This window comes from Echiichthys vipera (assembly GCF_963691815.1).
Source record: "Echiichthys vipera genome assembly, chromosome: 3".
Taxonomy (NCBI): domain Eukaryota; kingdom Metazoa; phylum Chordata; class Actinopteri; order Perciformes; family Trachinidae; genus Echiichthys; species Echiichthys vipera.
Window position 1 is genome coordinate 28,760,852 of NC_139828.1, and position 15,531 is coordinate 28,776,382.

At 42.1% G+C, this 15,531-nt stretch overlaps 2 protein-coding genes across 2 annotated transcripts in view; one reads left to right on the forward strand and one right to left on the reverse strand.

Annotated features, from left to right (window-relative positions):
* The first annotated feature begins 334 nt into the window (after positions 1 to 334).
* On the forward strand, positions 335 to 5,648 carry rpl5b (ribosomal protein L5b). The gene is made up of 8 exons (XM_083940102.1): positions 335 to 421; positions 916 to 985; positions 1,063 to 1,178; positions 1,482 to 1,616; positions 1,829 to 2,031; positions 4,237 to 4,414; positions 5,202 to 5,290; positions 5,495 to 5,648. The coding sequence occupies exons 1-8, from the start codon at positions 419 to 421 to the stop codon at positions 5,592 to 5,594; spliced, it is 894 nt and encodes a 297-aa protein (XP_083796228.1). The 5' UTR covers positions 335 to 418; the 3' UTR covers positions 5,595 to 5,648.
* Positions 5,649 to 5,945: 297 nt separating this feature from the next.
* The window catches only part of dipk1ab (divergent protein kinase domain 1Ab), a 17,397-nt gene continuing 7,811 nt past the window's right edge, over positions 5,946 to 15,531 (reverse strand). The window contains exons 2-5 of the mRNA XM_083940503.1: positions 8,906 to 9,040; positions 8,658 to 8,765; positions 7,652 to 7,828; positions 5,946 to 7,020 (exon numbers count right to left, since the gene is read on the reverse strand). Of these exons, the coding sequence (XP_083796629.1) occupies positions 6,208 to 7,020; positions 7,652 to 7,828; positions 8,658 to 8,765; positions 8,906 to 9,040 (1,233 nt within the window). The 3' untranslated portion in view covers positions 5,946 to 6,207. The remainder of the gene's footprint in view (positions 7,021 to 7,651; positions 7,829 to 8,657; positions 8,766 to 8,905; positions 9,041 to 15,531) is intronic.

Below are 15,531 nucleotides of genomic sequence, written 5' to 3' on the forward strand. Positions count from 1 at the left end.
TAAAATCTGAACTGGAGTCCAAACTTGAAAGTAGTCAACTATAATTATGGTCTATGAAAAACAATGGTTTTGACAGTTTAAAGTTCAAGTGGGTGAAAACTCCCCACACATCATTGTTACATGACAAAACAGAACAAAAACGTTGAATATTTTTTCACATTTTAATTGAGTTCCATAAATGACTAAAATGAGCGAGATTGGGTTCATTTGAATCCCAATGGGAGCCGTGTGAGCGGCCGCCCCGGCTCGGTAGGGGGCAGAGTGGTGAATCCTCTGCAGCATGGCGTCTCTGCGCCTCATCCTGTGACACGCTACTTACTGCGCATGCGCACGGGAATCTTCCTTTTTCCAGTGCAGCGGAGTCAAGTCCCAGTCTTTGGCTCCGGGCTCCTTCATAAGGAGACAAAAAGACTGCAAAATGGTTTGTAATTCGTCCCAATATGTGTCTACATGCAGACGCAGGACATACATTATGTGCTGTGTTGTGTCAGACATTTAAAAACATGCCGCTGATGCTCAGATGAAGATAGATTGAGTCCTGCTAATACTTACCCGGGTCTGCTTAAACGTGGCCTTAATGGCTACCCTCACAAGCTCACTGCTTCCTTTTTCCTGTGCACTGCTTTACTCTTATATTTCCTTGGCAAGTGACCAGTGAGTCTCTGAGTCCACACACCCTTTATTTCCATTTTATTCAACTTATTATTAGCCTGTTTGGTTATCGCTAACCCTGTGTAGCAGTTGTGCTAACTCCTCGTTCATTTCCATTGGCCCAGCTGGCTAATGTTAGCCGGGGCTAACGGTACCCGATGACAGTGACAGCCCACCTTCTGTTGACACAACAACGCAGTAAACTAACGTCATGTCAGCGTGTGTTTAGTCCCTGATGTTAAGTGAATGCGTGTCCTCTTGCAGGGTTTTGTTAAAGTGGTGAAGAACAAGGCCTACTTCAAGAGGTACCAGGTCAAGTTCAGGAGGAGGAGAGGTAAGGCACCCTCTCAAAGTCCCATTCCCTCCCTTTTTCCTTGGTGTCATTTTTAACCAATTGTGTTTTCCTTCCAGAGGGAAAGACCGACTTCTTTGCTCGCAAGCGCCTGGTTGTTCAAGATAAGAACAAGTACAACACACCCAAGTACCGGATGATTGTCCGCTTCTCCAACAGGGACATCTGCTGCCAGGTGAGAGCCCACTGAGATTACCCTGGTTTCATCCAAAATGACAGTTTTGACCCATTTACACCTTTTTAAACTGACACGGATGTGATTTCATGGACTGCAGTACACCAACATGAGATTTCTATGAAATAAATTGTAAATATCGACTTTTCTAACAAACTTGAACAAAGTCAAATCACGGTGTGAGTTTGTTGTTGGCAGTTGTGGTCGTATCAGTTGTCATACAGTATCAGAAGTCTGCTTTTTTTGCAGTCTATCAATGTATTTTGTCCAGTAAATTTGTGATTACTTGTGATTGTGTTGCAGATCGCCTATGCCAAGATTGAGGGTGACATGATTGTGGGTGCTGCCTACTCACACGAGCTGCCAAAGTACGGAATCACCGTTGGCTTGACAAACTACGCAGCAGCCTACTGCACTGGTCTGCTGCTGGCCCGTAGAGTACGTATAAACTTGTTATTGTGCTGGTCCTATGTCATATTGACCCCAAGTTAATAGAGAATCGCCTTTTATTTATTCAGGTTCACTTATTCAAGGTTATAGACATATTAAAATCAAATAACTGGCCCCAGATTTTCTAAGTAAACATGTAGAAACAAAATAAAAGTTGGCTGCTGAACCAGATGTTGACCTCAAACATTTTCCATCCTCAGCTGCTGAACAAGTTTGGCCTGGATAAGGTGTACGAAGGCCAGGTGGAGGTGACGGGCGATGAGTTCAACGTGGAGAGCATCGATGGTCAGCCAGGCGCTTTCACCTGCTACCTGGATGCTGGGCTCGCTAGAACCACCACAGGCAACAAGGTGTTCGGTGCCCTGAAGGGGGCTGTAGATGGAGGCCTGTCCATCCCACACAGGTACACCTGTCACACCTGTTGGGTTTCATGCCAGAGCTATATGAGGAAAGTTAGGGTTAGTTTTGCTTCATTTGGTGGGAATGATGCACATATTTTTAGGAGGTGACACCTTGAGTGCAATGTGGTGTCAGCCAGACTGGCGAGGTGGTACATTTCTGGAACTTAACTGAAATTAAGCCTGTGAATGATAAATACGGCATATGCCTTTAATTCTAAAACTCTTCGCTGGTGCTTCTTGTTGCTTGTGGTTAGATTATTTTTTCCATGGAAGTTATAATTAAGAAAAGCATAGGTGTAAAGGATCACATGAATGATGCTGGATGTTGTAACACCTGTGGTTTTTGTACTATAAGTCAGTGTCTTGTGCAAAAGCTCTATTTATCCAGACTATTTTTTGGAGAAGTTTTTTGACAGTGAAATGTCGGGGTTTTTTTGTATTCTAATTGGCACTCGAGAGCTTTTAAGTTGAAGAACGAAGGAAACCTGCTAAAAATGAATTCATGGCAGAAGTGCAGAACAGTGAGGTTTGCTATTAGCGTTGTAGTGTGGTGAATGAAAAGTTTAGTTGTATTTTGCTCTGTCAAGCGGTAGGGTCAAAGACTACTGAGCCCAACACCCTGATTTGGCTGCTTCTTTAAAAAATATGTATTTTTACATGAAATATCTAAATATTGGCTTTTAGCAAAGTCTCAGTTGATGATTAGCTTATACCCCATTCAGACGACTTCGTAATGGGGTCAAAATGACAGCAATGGTCTTTCTGAATGGGTTAACATGTGATGTCACACCAAAACTATCCACCTTGGGTGAACAGGCATCGTTATTAGTGATGGGGATTGTTGAATGATATTAGGTCCTATCTGCAGTGAGGGTTTGAATAGGAAGGGCGTTCCATGACTGGGTCTGACGCCTGTTGAATGTTGGAGCTGACAGTTGTTTGTTGCATAAAGAGGCCTGTGAGTTCTTTATTCCTTAGCCTCATCATTCCGTCGGCTGTCTTCTAGCAGTGGCAAATGGGAGACTAAAAAGTTTAGTGAGATTTAAAAAACCACACCAAAAAAACTACTACAATGAACAAAACACCCATTCGGTATACACAGATCTGATTTGTGTTCTGGTAGTACTAAGACATTAAAAAGTAAGTCTTTTGAGAAAAACGGCAAGAAAACTATACTGAAACACGATTCTGTTTCAGATGTGAACTGAATGTCTGGTTATAAAAAGATCACTATAGCAGTTCCATTTCCAGTAGATCAAACACCAGATTTCCACTATCGTTAAAATGCCACCTGTACCTGAATACACCTTGTTTCAGCTGCAGTGTTGTGATCTGCCTGGCCATGTGGAGAAGACTTGACGTGGTTGGTGTTAGTGTTCAGGCATATACTGATTACATTACTTAGCTGTTTTGATTTTCTTTTCTGTTTTTTTATAGAAATTAAACTAATTTTGTGAATTCATGCTGATCCACACCCCCGTGGAAGTGTCTGCTTCACTCCATGCAGCAGTAAAGTGACAACAGTCAGATTTTGCTCATTACCCTGATTTGACTGAGGAGATGATGATGTTGGATTTGGTGTGAAAATGAAGAGTACAGAATCACGTCACTTGTGTCATATCTTGAAATGGTTTATATTACATTACAGGTGTGTTTTCTTGCCAAGTTCACTCGCAGAGAAAATGGACCAGAAACTTTATCACAAGCTGGCTCTTAGCTCTGTGGTCCACTGCTCTGGTCTGAACAGCCCGAATGGTTAAAAACATATTTATATACAGTCTATGGCTCATAGGGAAGGGAAGCGTGCTACAGCGTCTCCACCTCTTGTCTCAACCTGGTGGCTGCCAGAATGAGCCCCTCAGCAAAGGCTTGATCGGAGAGGCCGGACATAGCTGTGGTGTGTTTGCAGTGTAATTAACAACATCGGGTTTTCAAGTTTATTAACCTTAGGTGGATGTTTCATCAGCGTGGCATGCCTAATGTGGAACTAGACTGGCTCTGGAGGCCAGGGTTTAGTGTAAGCTCTGTTTAAATGCCATCCATACAGTTTGTTGCACTCATGAGGAAGCAAGAAAACAATATAACTGCGCAGTGCTGTTAATTGTGCCTTGAAGTAATTACATGAAGTCTGGAGGCCCCGCCTGGAAATCCAGAATACGGTCATGTAAATGTTTTTACTGAACCTTTTTCTTTTTCTTTCCCCCCAGCACCAAGCGCTTCCCTGGGTATGATCCAGAGAGCAAGGAGTTCAACGCTGAGGTTCACCGCAAGCACATCTTGGGCATCAACGTGTCTGAGTACATGAGCTACCTGATGGAGGAGGACGAGGACGCTTACAAGAAGCAGTTCTCCCGCTTCATCAAGAACGGAGTCGCCCCTGATTCGGCAAGTCCTCTTCACCAGTTGTTAAATTGCCTGTCCACACTGTTGCGTCAGGAGATTGATGGTCTCTGGAAATGAGACGTTTTAAGACTCTGAGCCCTTGTGTGAATGCAATAGCTCATGGTCTAAGAGATTCTATTGACGTCTCATTAGTGGCAGATTTCACACCCAGCCATTAGTAATTCCTCTTGAGGAAGATCTCAGGACTTGTGGCACAGTGATCAGAGCCTTTCACTCAGGAAAATAAGCAGCAAATAATCAGTATGAATTTGGTCCAATCGATGCATGTAATAAATGGATGATGCGCCTTGTACCATTTGGACATTAATTCCCAATTGGGCAGCGGCTCCTTTTATCTGAGTAAGTCATACCATAATCCCAATGACAGGATGAGGCTGATCATACACATTCGGACAATTCTCATCCTTAACCACCAAGCTGTGGCCCCGATTTATTACAAAATAAAAGGAAGATCAATTTGGCCAAACAATTTCAAAGTAGGATTTGCCAATCAGTTTCATAGGAAATAGAAATGCTTGGTACAAGATTTCTGAAAAGGCATCTTTAGATTGTTTGTTAAATCGTCACATGATAGTGATGGCAGTTTTGAAGGTACACGAGTGTCTAGCTAAGTTTCAGTAAAAATACAAAAATGTGGCCCTTTTTACCAGCAGGACAAGCAGTTTGTTTTATTTAGCACAGCTCGTGTGACTGAAGAATGAATTATAGCCAGAATGCTGATGTGCGGTAAATGTTTGGACAGAAGTTTGACTGGTCATCTTTCTTTCAGATTGAGGAAATGTACAAAAAGGCTCATGCTACCATTCGTGAGAACCCAGTCAAAGAAAAGAAGCCTCTCAAAGAAGTCAAGAAGAAGAGGTGAGTAATGCTGATTTATTTGAAGGTCTTGGAAATGAAAAAGTTGGATTCATTCACAGTCTGTGAGCGCAGGACTGTTCCAAAGAAATATGGCAACTCATGTACATGGCCATAGTATATACAACTTGGAATGCAAGTTAGGCCTATGGAGACACCTGGAGGAAAGAACCTACAAATGCAAATTGTGCTTTTTTTGTGACCTAGGTGGAACCGTGCCAAGCTGTCTTTGGCCCAGAGGAAAGACCGCGTCGCCCAGAAGAAGGCCAGCTTCCTCCGGGCTCAGGAACAGGAGGATGCAGATTAAGGTGTCTTGTCTGCTCCACGTGGAAATTTGTTCTAATAAATCTATTGAAAAAGAGTCAAATCCTCTTGTGTACTTTTTCATATATTGCACTAAACGTTAGTAGTCATCCCTTTTTATTGGGATTTTTATACGGTAGTTTATGAAACACTCAATGGCCCCGTGGTTTTTACGCTGACGTGCTTGCCGTAAAAACAATAGCTTGACAAATGAAATGAAACAATTTATGCATACAGACATACCTGCTAGACAAACGTTTTGAATCGAAGCATAAAGGGGAGTTAAAGTGCTCACAAACAACTAGACGGTACACTGAAAACGGTTACGCAAGCACTCACTTTTCAGGCATTTACAGTAAAGTCGTTTATTGATTTGTCATTTTTATGAGTTCAAAAGAATTGCACTTGCTCATTTTTCTCCAGTCTATTAAAGTTTACATCTATGATTTTAATATGAAAGTGACATTCCTTTAACTGCATCAGGATAAAACACATCAGTTACATATGTCAAGGTGAATATAAGGGGAATCCTATACTTGTTTCCACAAGAAGACTGTCAATAATTTAAACATCTTAAGGGACAGGAATCGGTCTGCGTGCCTCTGAACTCTCGCCTATTAGGAGTCTTTTGTATGAGAGATTTTCTTCCATAGTGACGTCTTGAGATTGTTCAGAATCAGTGAGTGCTCAATTTCCATCTGTTCTGTTGAACCTTTCAGTGCGATGCAGGCGTACAGCTGCTTCTCCAGCTCCTCCCTGACATCAGATGGGGCACCTCTCAGAATGTAGTCCTTGAGTGCTTCACAGGCCTTGGCTAAGTTTGGCCTGGTGACCTCGGGTGTGCAGCGGTGCTTGGTGAGGTCACAGGAAGTGAGGCAGTCTGCCCCGTAGAGACAGTCCTCGTCCACATCGCAGCGTTGCTGTCTAATGTGTTCTTGGAAGATGGCTTCTGGAACAATGTACCGTGCGTCCATCACCTTCAGGTCATGCCGATCATTGTAACCAAAACTGGTAGCGCTCACATCGCACATGAGGAAGCTGCCGAAAGTGCCGTGGAAAACATCCTCGACCAGTTCCAGCAGTCCGATGGAGATCTTGGCCTTGTGTGGCCAGGAGGGGGTGAACCATTGGTCCATGCTGCGACGCAGGCCGGCAGGAATCCACACCTCAATGATCCAGGGTAGACTGATCCCGTACAGGGGAGAGTACGGCACCTTCTCCATCACATACAGGTCTCCGCAGAAGCCCAGTAACTTGGGTGTGTGCTCTCTGTCTTGCAGGACTAATGCCAACAGGAATTCATTGAGCTGCAGCAGAGCCCATGTGGAACGAGCCTCGGGCAGCGAGATATGACCGTCTTTGTTGGCATCTGTTATAGACAACACTTGGGTTGCCAGGTCTGCGAGGTTGGCCTGATCCCCCACTTTAGCCTGCAAAGAGAGAAAAGTTTTAAGTCGGACATGATGTGTACTTGATCTCGTGCAGTGGTTCTCAAACTTTGCACATGGCGTACCCCCTCAGTAAACATCAGGTTCTCTCCAGTCCCACAACTTAGACCAATGTTAACACACAGCAGCTTAGGTCGACACTGTTCAGCTACGGACAGGAAGGTTTATTCCTGATCAGAAGATTATTTATTGTTGACTGTCTTCAGCCACAGCCACGCTGTAGGAAGAACATCAGAACTGACATGTCAGTGTTTTCAAACCAAACATTTTACCTCTGCTCACTATCTTGCCATCACAGTTTAGCTCCTAATTTGGCTCCAATTACCTAACTATGTGATCAAACATACCAATAAGTGTCATTGATTTCCTACCATATCACAGCTACAGTAGGGTTGCAAAGCGGCAGTGAATTTTGGGTAAACTGCTGTAAACTTTCCAGAAACAAAAATATGACAGAAAAGGCTAAACTTTTATAAAATTACATTTCAAGGTTCCTAAAAGTTTATGTATTAGTATTATATTAATTTAGTAATAAATGCTTGCACCAGATGGAGCATTAGTAGTACCCCAGTTTGAGAACCAGTGATCTGGTGTTTAAGGAGCTCTTGCTGACCTTTAGGTGATTGAAGATCATCTCTCTGAACTTTTCCACAGAGGTCCCCTTGGTGGGCTTGTTGAAGGCTGCAGCCTCCTTCCTGGGCTCCATCTCACTTCCCAAATCATAATGAGGAGCCTCCTCCATCTGGCACTTAATGACTCCCTCCAGGTCTCCCCAGCTCCCAGAGTACACCTACAGTAAACAGCATAGGCCCGGTGTGCAGCTGGATTTACAACAAGACTGGAGAGCAGCGTTTGATTCAAGCGGAGACACAGGTAGCTAGGGTACAGTTATACTAATATGCATCACCATGAAACTTCCCCAGTTGATTACTTACAATAAGCCCACTCTTTTTTGTATTACATTTTTTCTTATTTTTTTCTCTAATTATCTTATGCTCACTTTTGTTGAATTTAGGTGAAAATCACAGACACAAATGGATAACGTGTAACAAATATAAAACACCTGAATGTGTATTTTGGTAGGGTGGCCAATGGCCAATCTCAAAATTAACCCATACATGAAAAAATAAAAGGAGCCAGTTGAGGTGGTTCGGGCATCTAGTAAGGATGCCCCCTGGGCGCCTCCCTAGGGAGGTGTTCCAGGCACGTCCAGCTGGGAGGAGGCCTCGGGGAAGACCCAGGACCAGGTGGAGAGATTAGATCTCCACACTGGCCTGATAATGCCTCAGGATCCCCCAGTTAGAGCTGGTTAATGTGGCCCGGGAAAGGGGAGTTTGGGGTCCCCTGCTAAAGCTGCTGCCCCCGCGACCCGACCCCGGATAAGAGGTTGAAGATGAGATGAGATGAGATGAAAAAATAAGCAGCTCTGAGGAAGGCTGGAGTACAGCCGAAACTGTCAGCTAAGGAAAGGGAAGAGGACATCCTTACCATACAACTAACTTGTCCGACTAGAAGAAACTAACTTTCAAAATGAATAAAGAAGACATAAGGAATACAATCGATCTATAAAAAAAGAACGTTTTGCCTGTAGTGTTTTTCTCCCTTTAAAAAAGCCTGACCTGGCTGTTGGGCGTGGCACTGAAGCACTTCCCCAGGTAAAGCGTGTCTTTCTCACAGAGGCTGCTGCAGGCCGAGCCGTCGATGACTCCTTTCTTGTATTTGTCACACTGAAAAATACAAAGGAAACGTGGGTAAGCTCCCCAAAGGGAACTGGAAAAACAACATTCGGAGTCGAGATTATAGGAAATCCAGTATATGTATGTCAAGGTCTGGATGGGTCCATGCATATGAGAAATAAAATACTCACTATTGAGTTTTTGCAGTCGTGCCCACGGCACAGCTCTGTGTAGGACGAGTACTCTACGTACACTATCCAGCTCCCCACGAACACTGCCAGCCAGGAAAAGAACAGGTACTTCATATGCAGGTAGGAAAACTTGGTCTGTTGGAAAGATAGTCAAAGATCTGTGTCACTTTTTTAAGAAAAATAAAAGCTTGCACTGTTAAAAACTGTCCCAATAAGCTCCTATGTTTTTAGGATGGGTGGTATATCATCATCAGGGGTCTGAATGGTAAACTGCATCTGATTCTTCCTCATGAAATGATCTGCATTGTTTCAGTGCATCAAACTGGCCAGGGTGATCTGAGGCCAGCCTGATAACATGGATGTTTCAGATGACATACATCTAGATTAATGAGAGGATGGGAGTCATGCTTGTTGTTCAAGGCCGGTTCATCAGCTCCTTCTTTCATGTGGAGAGCACACACACACACACACACACACACTCACACACACACACACAAACACACACACCCACACACACACACACACACACACTGTTCCCTGACCATCGGTTTTATTTCTGGCGAAGCAGTGACCTTTGCATGAACCTGGACATTTTGAGAAACAATGTTAAGTCAGGAGCCTTGCACAATAGTGCTGCAGATAAACCAATCGTGGATTTTAATGACTAAAGCGTGAACTTCAGTCTACATAGCCTACCGCAAGGTTTTATTTCAGACGTGGAGGCAATTTGTTTCTGACCTCTGGTGACCTGGAGAGGTCACTGACCTCAGTATTGCATATTTGCAGCTTTTGCTCCATTACTCTCAATTATAATGATGTATCTTTGCAAAAGCTGCATCTCTGTTCCAGTAAAGATGCAATTGGCTGCTATAGCTGCCTCAGTGAAGGTAACACAGGGTTCCCCTTGAAATCCTTGAAGGTTTGTTCATTTGGGATCAGGGCATTGAAAGGTTTTGAAAAAAAAATACAATACAATAATATCCAAGGGCTGGGAAACAACAAAGTATCAACTTTGGTGTCCCCAACCTTTGATGATAAAATCACTTCACTAACACTGATATTGTACATTTTATTTTGCTCCAAATATATGTATTGAGCCAAACAAGATCACACATACAGTGAGTTGTTCTGCTAATGTTCATTTCCATCTGTGTGTATTATACGCATGCATATTCTAAGATATAAATGAAACAGTATGGGACTGCATTTTGAAACTGGAACATTTTTGTATCAAAAATAAGCAAACCGAAAAGAAAACAAAGACATTTGAAATAGAATAAAAAAAACAAAATAAAAAAATTGATAAAGATAAAAAAAAAAAAACGTGTATGAAAAAAAACATAAAATAAAGTTGTCTACTTATTATGAGCAGCCATGACAGCACGCTGCAACATTAGCTCTTATCTGTCCTGTCTCATGTCATTTTCCCCTCTTGTTTTAGCTCTGTTGCAGCTCCATCAACTCCTTAGAAAAACGTCTCTTGAGCTGCTAAATGCTCCTCTCTGATCACCAGCTGTAAGGGTAACTTTGTGTGTCTGTTAAACCAGCACAGTGAATTCTCTGACCACCAACAGTAAGGTGCTGGGATGTGCACGGCTCTGCAGCGGCTGATTAAACTACCCAGAAAGTCCTTGATACCAATCTACTGATCATCAGTGATATCAGTGAGGTGAGGTGCCTCAGGGGCCTGCAGAGCCCAAAGGACTTTAACCCATGTGCATCCTTTCACATTTTTTACTTTTCAATCATTTTGACTGCTTTCTTTTCTTTTGCGACTTTTGAAAGTCCAACCACAGCCCCTATATATAAAAAACTGTTCTCCATCATGGATAATCCTCTCCAGCCTCTCCAACTCACACTGGTCAGACAGCGGAGCACCTTCTCCAAAAGACTGCTTCAGCTTCGCTGTCGTAGCAACAGATTCAGGAAATCTTTCCTGCCACAATCCATCACTTTTTATAATAACTCTCTCACCTCTGCCTGACAGAGAACTCTGCTCTCTCTACTGTTTTGTTGTATATATTATTATTGTTATAGTATAATTTGCATATTTTGTTGTATATATTATTATTGTTTATTGTTTATAGCACACTGTGCACTGTATATATACACTATGTATATATTGGATTCTATTTATGTTATGTACATACATATGTTAAGTGTTTATTTGCTGACCCACTACTGCTGTTACAAAATAATTTCCCAGTCTGGGATCATTAAAGTCATTCTATTCTATTCTATTCTATTCTATTCTATATTAAGTCTATGTAACATTGTGTCAAAAATACAGACGCTCAAATGTCTCAAAAATGTTCCCATTGAAGCCCATTAAAACCACAAAGATATATCACGTAACATATATATATATATATATATATATAAATATATATATATATATCACATAAATGTGTAGTTTTTACTATTTCCCACCAGATTGAGCCATTTTCTCATGTCAATACATGCTGTTTCTGTTCCCCACTACAGTTATTGCTGCTGTTTGATGGAGCACTGCAGCGGTTTTTGGCAGTATTTCAAGCCTTTGATTGTGTAGGACAGACAGGAAATGGGGAGAGAGAGAGAGGGGGGGGGACCGCTCAGACCCCAGCAGTGTTTGATGCGATGTATCGAAATCAACATTGTTGCTAATCGTTGACATATCCCACATTGTGAAAACATTTTCAAATTCTAACATTTAGTATACAGAAATCAGATATTTTTTGTGTTGTCTTTTTAATAAAAACAACAGTGGCGTTATGTAAACAAAGTGGCATTTAAAGGTTTAAAATGAATGAATATTAGATAGTGATGATCAGAACTGATGCAGGTTAAAAAAATGAACTGAGTGAAAGTGGAAAATAATATTAACAAATCATTTCATGGCAGTTTTTATTTTGACTGTCATTTTTCTAACGTGCCTTTAACAAAAAAAAAAAAAAAGAAGGTTAAATGACAAAAGCCGACCCATTCACCCTGCTGCTGTCTGGCAAGAGATACAGAAGCATCCACTGATGCACCAGCAGACTCCAGAACAGCTGTGAGACTCTGCAACTCAATCTCTTGCTCTACGTTTGACTACAACCACTCACAGCTCTGCGACCCCGTGTTGTAGAACAACGACGTGCAGCACTTTGACCAACATATTTGGATCATTATTAATGAAATGTAACCTATAGCATATGGGCTATAGGAAACAATCAGAAGTTTTATAATATAAAAGTCAGCATGGCATTTATGTTGACAATAAAGTCCTCTGGCCTGTGAGTTAGAGAACACAAATGAGCTCCAAACTGAGTTGTACCACAGTGGCGAGAACATCATTAATTCAATTGCTTCTAAATAGGTAATTAACAGTAAATGCTGTTGTGGTCTGGCACAACAACAGTGGAACATTTAGAGCAACTCCAGACTCATTACCTTGTCTTTTGATTTTCTTTCTAATCCCCCAGCTGATAAATACAGTCTGCCTAGATCAATAACGGCATTCATTAGTGAGAAATGACAGAGTTTTTAGCAGTAGTACTATTAATGATTGGTGCACTCAGGGCTCGACAGTGATGGACTCCCCCCTACTTCCACCCTCTGCCCCTTTCACTTCCACTTTATCGGCACAAGCCTCTCTATCTCCATCCTCCTCCTACTCTTTCTTTCCGTAACACTCTCCACCTCCCTCTGGATTCCTTCTGACCCAACTTTACAGTTTAACAGAGAAAACAGCCCACGGTCACTCTGCTCTTTTCCCATACACACACTCAACGTAGAAGCCCATGATGTGAGGTTTAGTATCAGTATTGACGGAGAGATTACATTTGTATCTGTCTCTAAATGGATCTTCCATCCACTTTCTGCTTTTGACACCCCAGATAATGCAGATACCAAGCTCTCAGAGAGCCTCCGCATGTCACTCTGTAATCTAATTTCTCTCCATGCAGTGGTTTTTATTCTCCTGGTAGTCTATATGATCCTCTTGTTTTGAGGTAAAAGCACATCAGTAATATCTCCCTGCCACTGCCACCCACCAGGACAGCTATGCCAGTGAGGACACCAGCGTCATGTTCTCTTCATTGTTTCTGAGGATTATGCTATAATTCAATAACCTGAGGAGTTTACACTGTAGATACACAAAATGGTATTTGACTGTACTAATTCGGATTATTTTAACACTAAATATCTTAAAACCTGCATTCATTGATGTTTTTGGCCACTTGGGAGCAGCACCACAAGTCGTAAACAACTGACATATCACTGCACAAAGTTGGTCAACATGTTAGCAACCGTTTTCACATCTAAAAGATAGGGACGAACAGCTGGAGTCGTGTTTCTGTCCAGGATCCATTCTCCTGTTTCAGCATCTTAGAATTACTGAGCTAAGTATCTGACTCTCTAACGGCTAAATGCTCCACTATGTTCACCAGTTAGGCGCTAACTTTGTCTACCAGCTGTTTGGTGCGGAGCAGGTAGTGTAAAGTGGGTAACCAGGGCTTTTTCCTCTTTACCTTTTCATAAAGAATTTGTCTTTCACCAGGATCTGAGAATTCACGACTCTCTCTGCCATGACGGTCAGCATCCCACGGATTTCACGGGCTTTCCAATCCCTCATCTTGACGGTTGATATTCAGTGGACGTGATGACTGGGTGATGACTTCCTGTGATCAGCTGTTCTCCAGTACTCCAGTTCACGTCATCGACACTTCTACCCAATGTGCCGGTAAGCCATTTATGACATACATATTTTTCCAATATGTGTTCATTCATTCATTCATCTTCAACCGCTTATCCCGGGGTCGGGGTCGCGGGGGTGCTGGAGCCGATCCCAGCTGACATCGGGCGTGAGGCAGGGTCCACCCTGGCCAGGACACCAGTCTATCACAGGGCACATAGAGACGAACAACCATTCACACCTAAGGGCAATTTTTTTTTCACGTCTTTGGACTGTGGGAGGAAACCGGAGTACCCGGAGAAGACGCACGCAGACACGGGGAGAACATGCAAACTCCACACAGAAGGGCCCAGGCCGGGGTGCGAACCTGTAACCTTCTCGCTGTGAGGCGACAGTGCTAACCACTACATCAAAACACTATTAAGTGAAGGGAATATTCTAGAGCAGATTAAGTTTTATTTTAAAGCAAACTCACAGTTACATTTATATTCAACTCGTGAATCATCACATCATCAGCCTCCTACATTTCTCACTCATAGAGGTCACTCATAGAGGTCAACTGTCAATAAGATTTTGGGACAAATTATGGAATGACTTTTTCTATTAGGCTAATAAATGTAGCTCGATAGGGTGTTACAAAAGATGCTTAAAAAAGCATTTTAATTGCTGTTTTATAAACGATTCACTTCATGTATTGTTGTCTCTGTTTTATTTGTTTTACTCAGAGGTAATTTACTTTTTAAATTGGAAATGATTATTGTTCTTTCTTGTTGTTGCTACCGAACTTAATTTTGTCATAAGTCATAACTTCTATTATTTTGTGTATTTTCTAACCTCATCTACTTTGTGAATAGTTTTTTGGTGAAGGATTCAAATAAGCCCTCTGTTTTTTTTTTCCTCTGCCAGCTCAGTTTATTATTTGTCATTTTGTTTGGTAATTTTTAGGAATGTTTTTAAATTGTGCAAAACAATAAAATAAGAGATAAACAAAAATAATAGCCGCAAAACTGTATTTGTAATGGAAATTGAGCTGCCGATATGTGTAGGGTATGAGTCAGCACATTGGAGTGCTAAATCAGGCCGGCGATATACCCAATCTGTCTGCAAAAGGCGGCCACATTACAGTCTTACTGTCCAGTGTGAAAAAGCCTGAGCAGAAAGATGCCTAAATGTTCCGTAGAGCTAAGAGAAACTGCAGTTGTTCGATAATTATCTGTGAGTTCATCCATACAAGTGATTTTTTTCACATTTCACAGAATGATTTGATCGATTGTTAACGTAAAAAGGTGGAGGTGCTTTATAAATACTGTGAAAGTATCAAAACACTCAGTCCACACAGAAATGCACACAGCCTGTATTCGGAGACTGTGTCTTTAAACGAGCCGTCAGGACTTCTGTACAGCTGTGATGTCACAACTTGTTATAGTCATTCCCCGGCTGTTATGATGGTGCAGAGACGCTGAAAGGTCAGACGAGAAAGACCCATAAACACTGACCAGAACAGACTTAAAGAGACAGACGCTAAAACAGAGGGTGAATACAGGTATATTCAGACAGACAGGATGAAAAAAATGTGTATTTTGAACATTAAAGCATGTAAACATGTTCTAGTAGAAACACAAAATACAAGCATGAACCTGAAAATTAGCAGAATATTGGACATTTAAATCCAACTGTTTTGGTCAAAAGAAGCAAATTAATTTAAATATAATTAAGGGATTTTGTTTTCTCCGCCTGAATCATAAGGCGTGAGGCGGGGTCCACCCTGGACAGGACGCCAGTCTATCACAGGACACATAGAGACAAACAGAGACAGACAACCACTCACACCTACGGGCAATTTAGAGTCATCAATGAACCGAACACCTGCATGGATCGTGGGAGGAAGTCGGAGAACCCGGAGAAAACCCACGCAGACACGGGGAGAACATGCAAACTCCACACAGAAGGACCCCAGCCGGGATTCGGA

Excerpts from the sequence above, each read along its gene's own strand:
- rpl5b (XM_083940102.1), top strand. Across the intron at positions 1,179-1,481 it reads ACAGGGACATCTGCTGCCAG|ATCGCCTATGCCAAGATTGA; the intron begins GTGAGAGCCCAC and ends ATTGTGTTGCAG. Across the intron at positions 5,291-5,494 it reads AAAGAAGTCAAGAAGAAGAG|GTGGAACCGTGCCAAGCTGT; the intron begins GTGAGTAATGCT and ends TTTGTGACCTAG.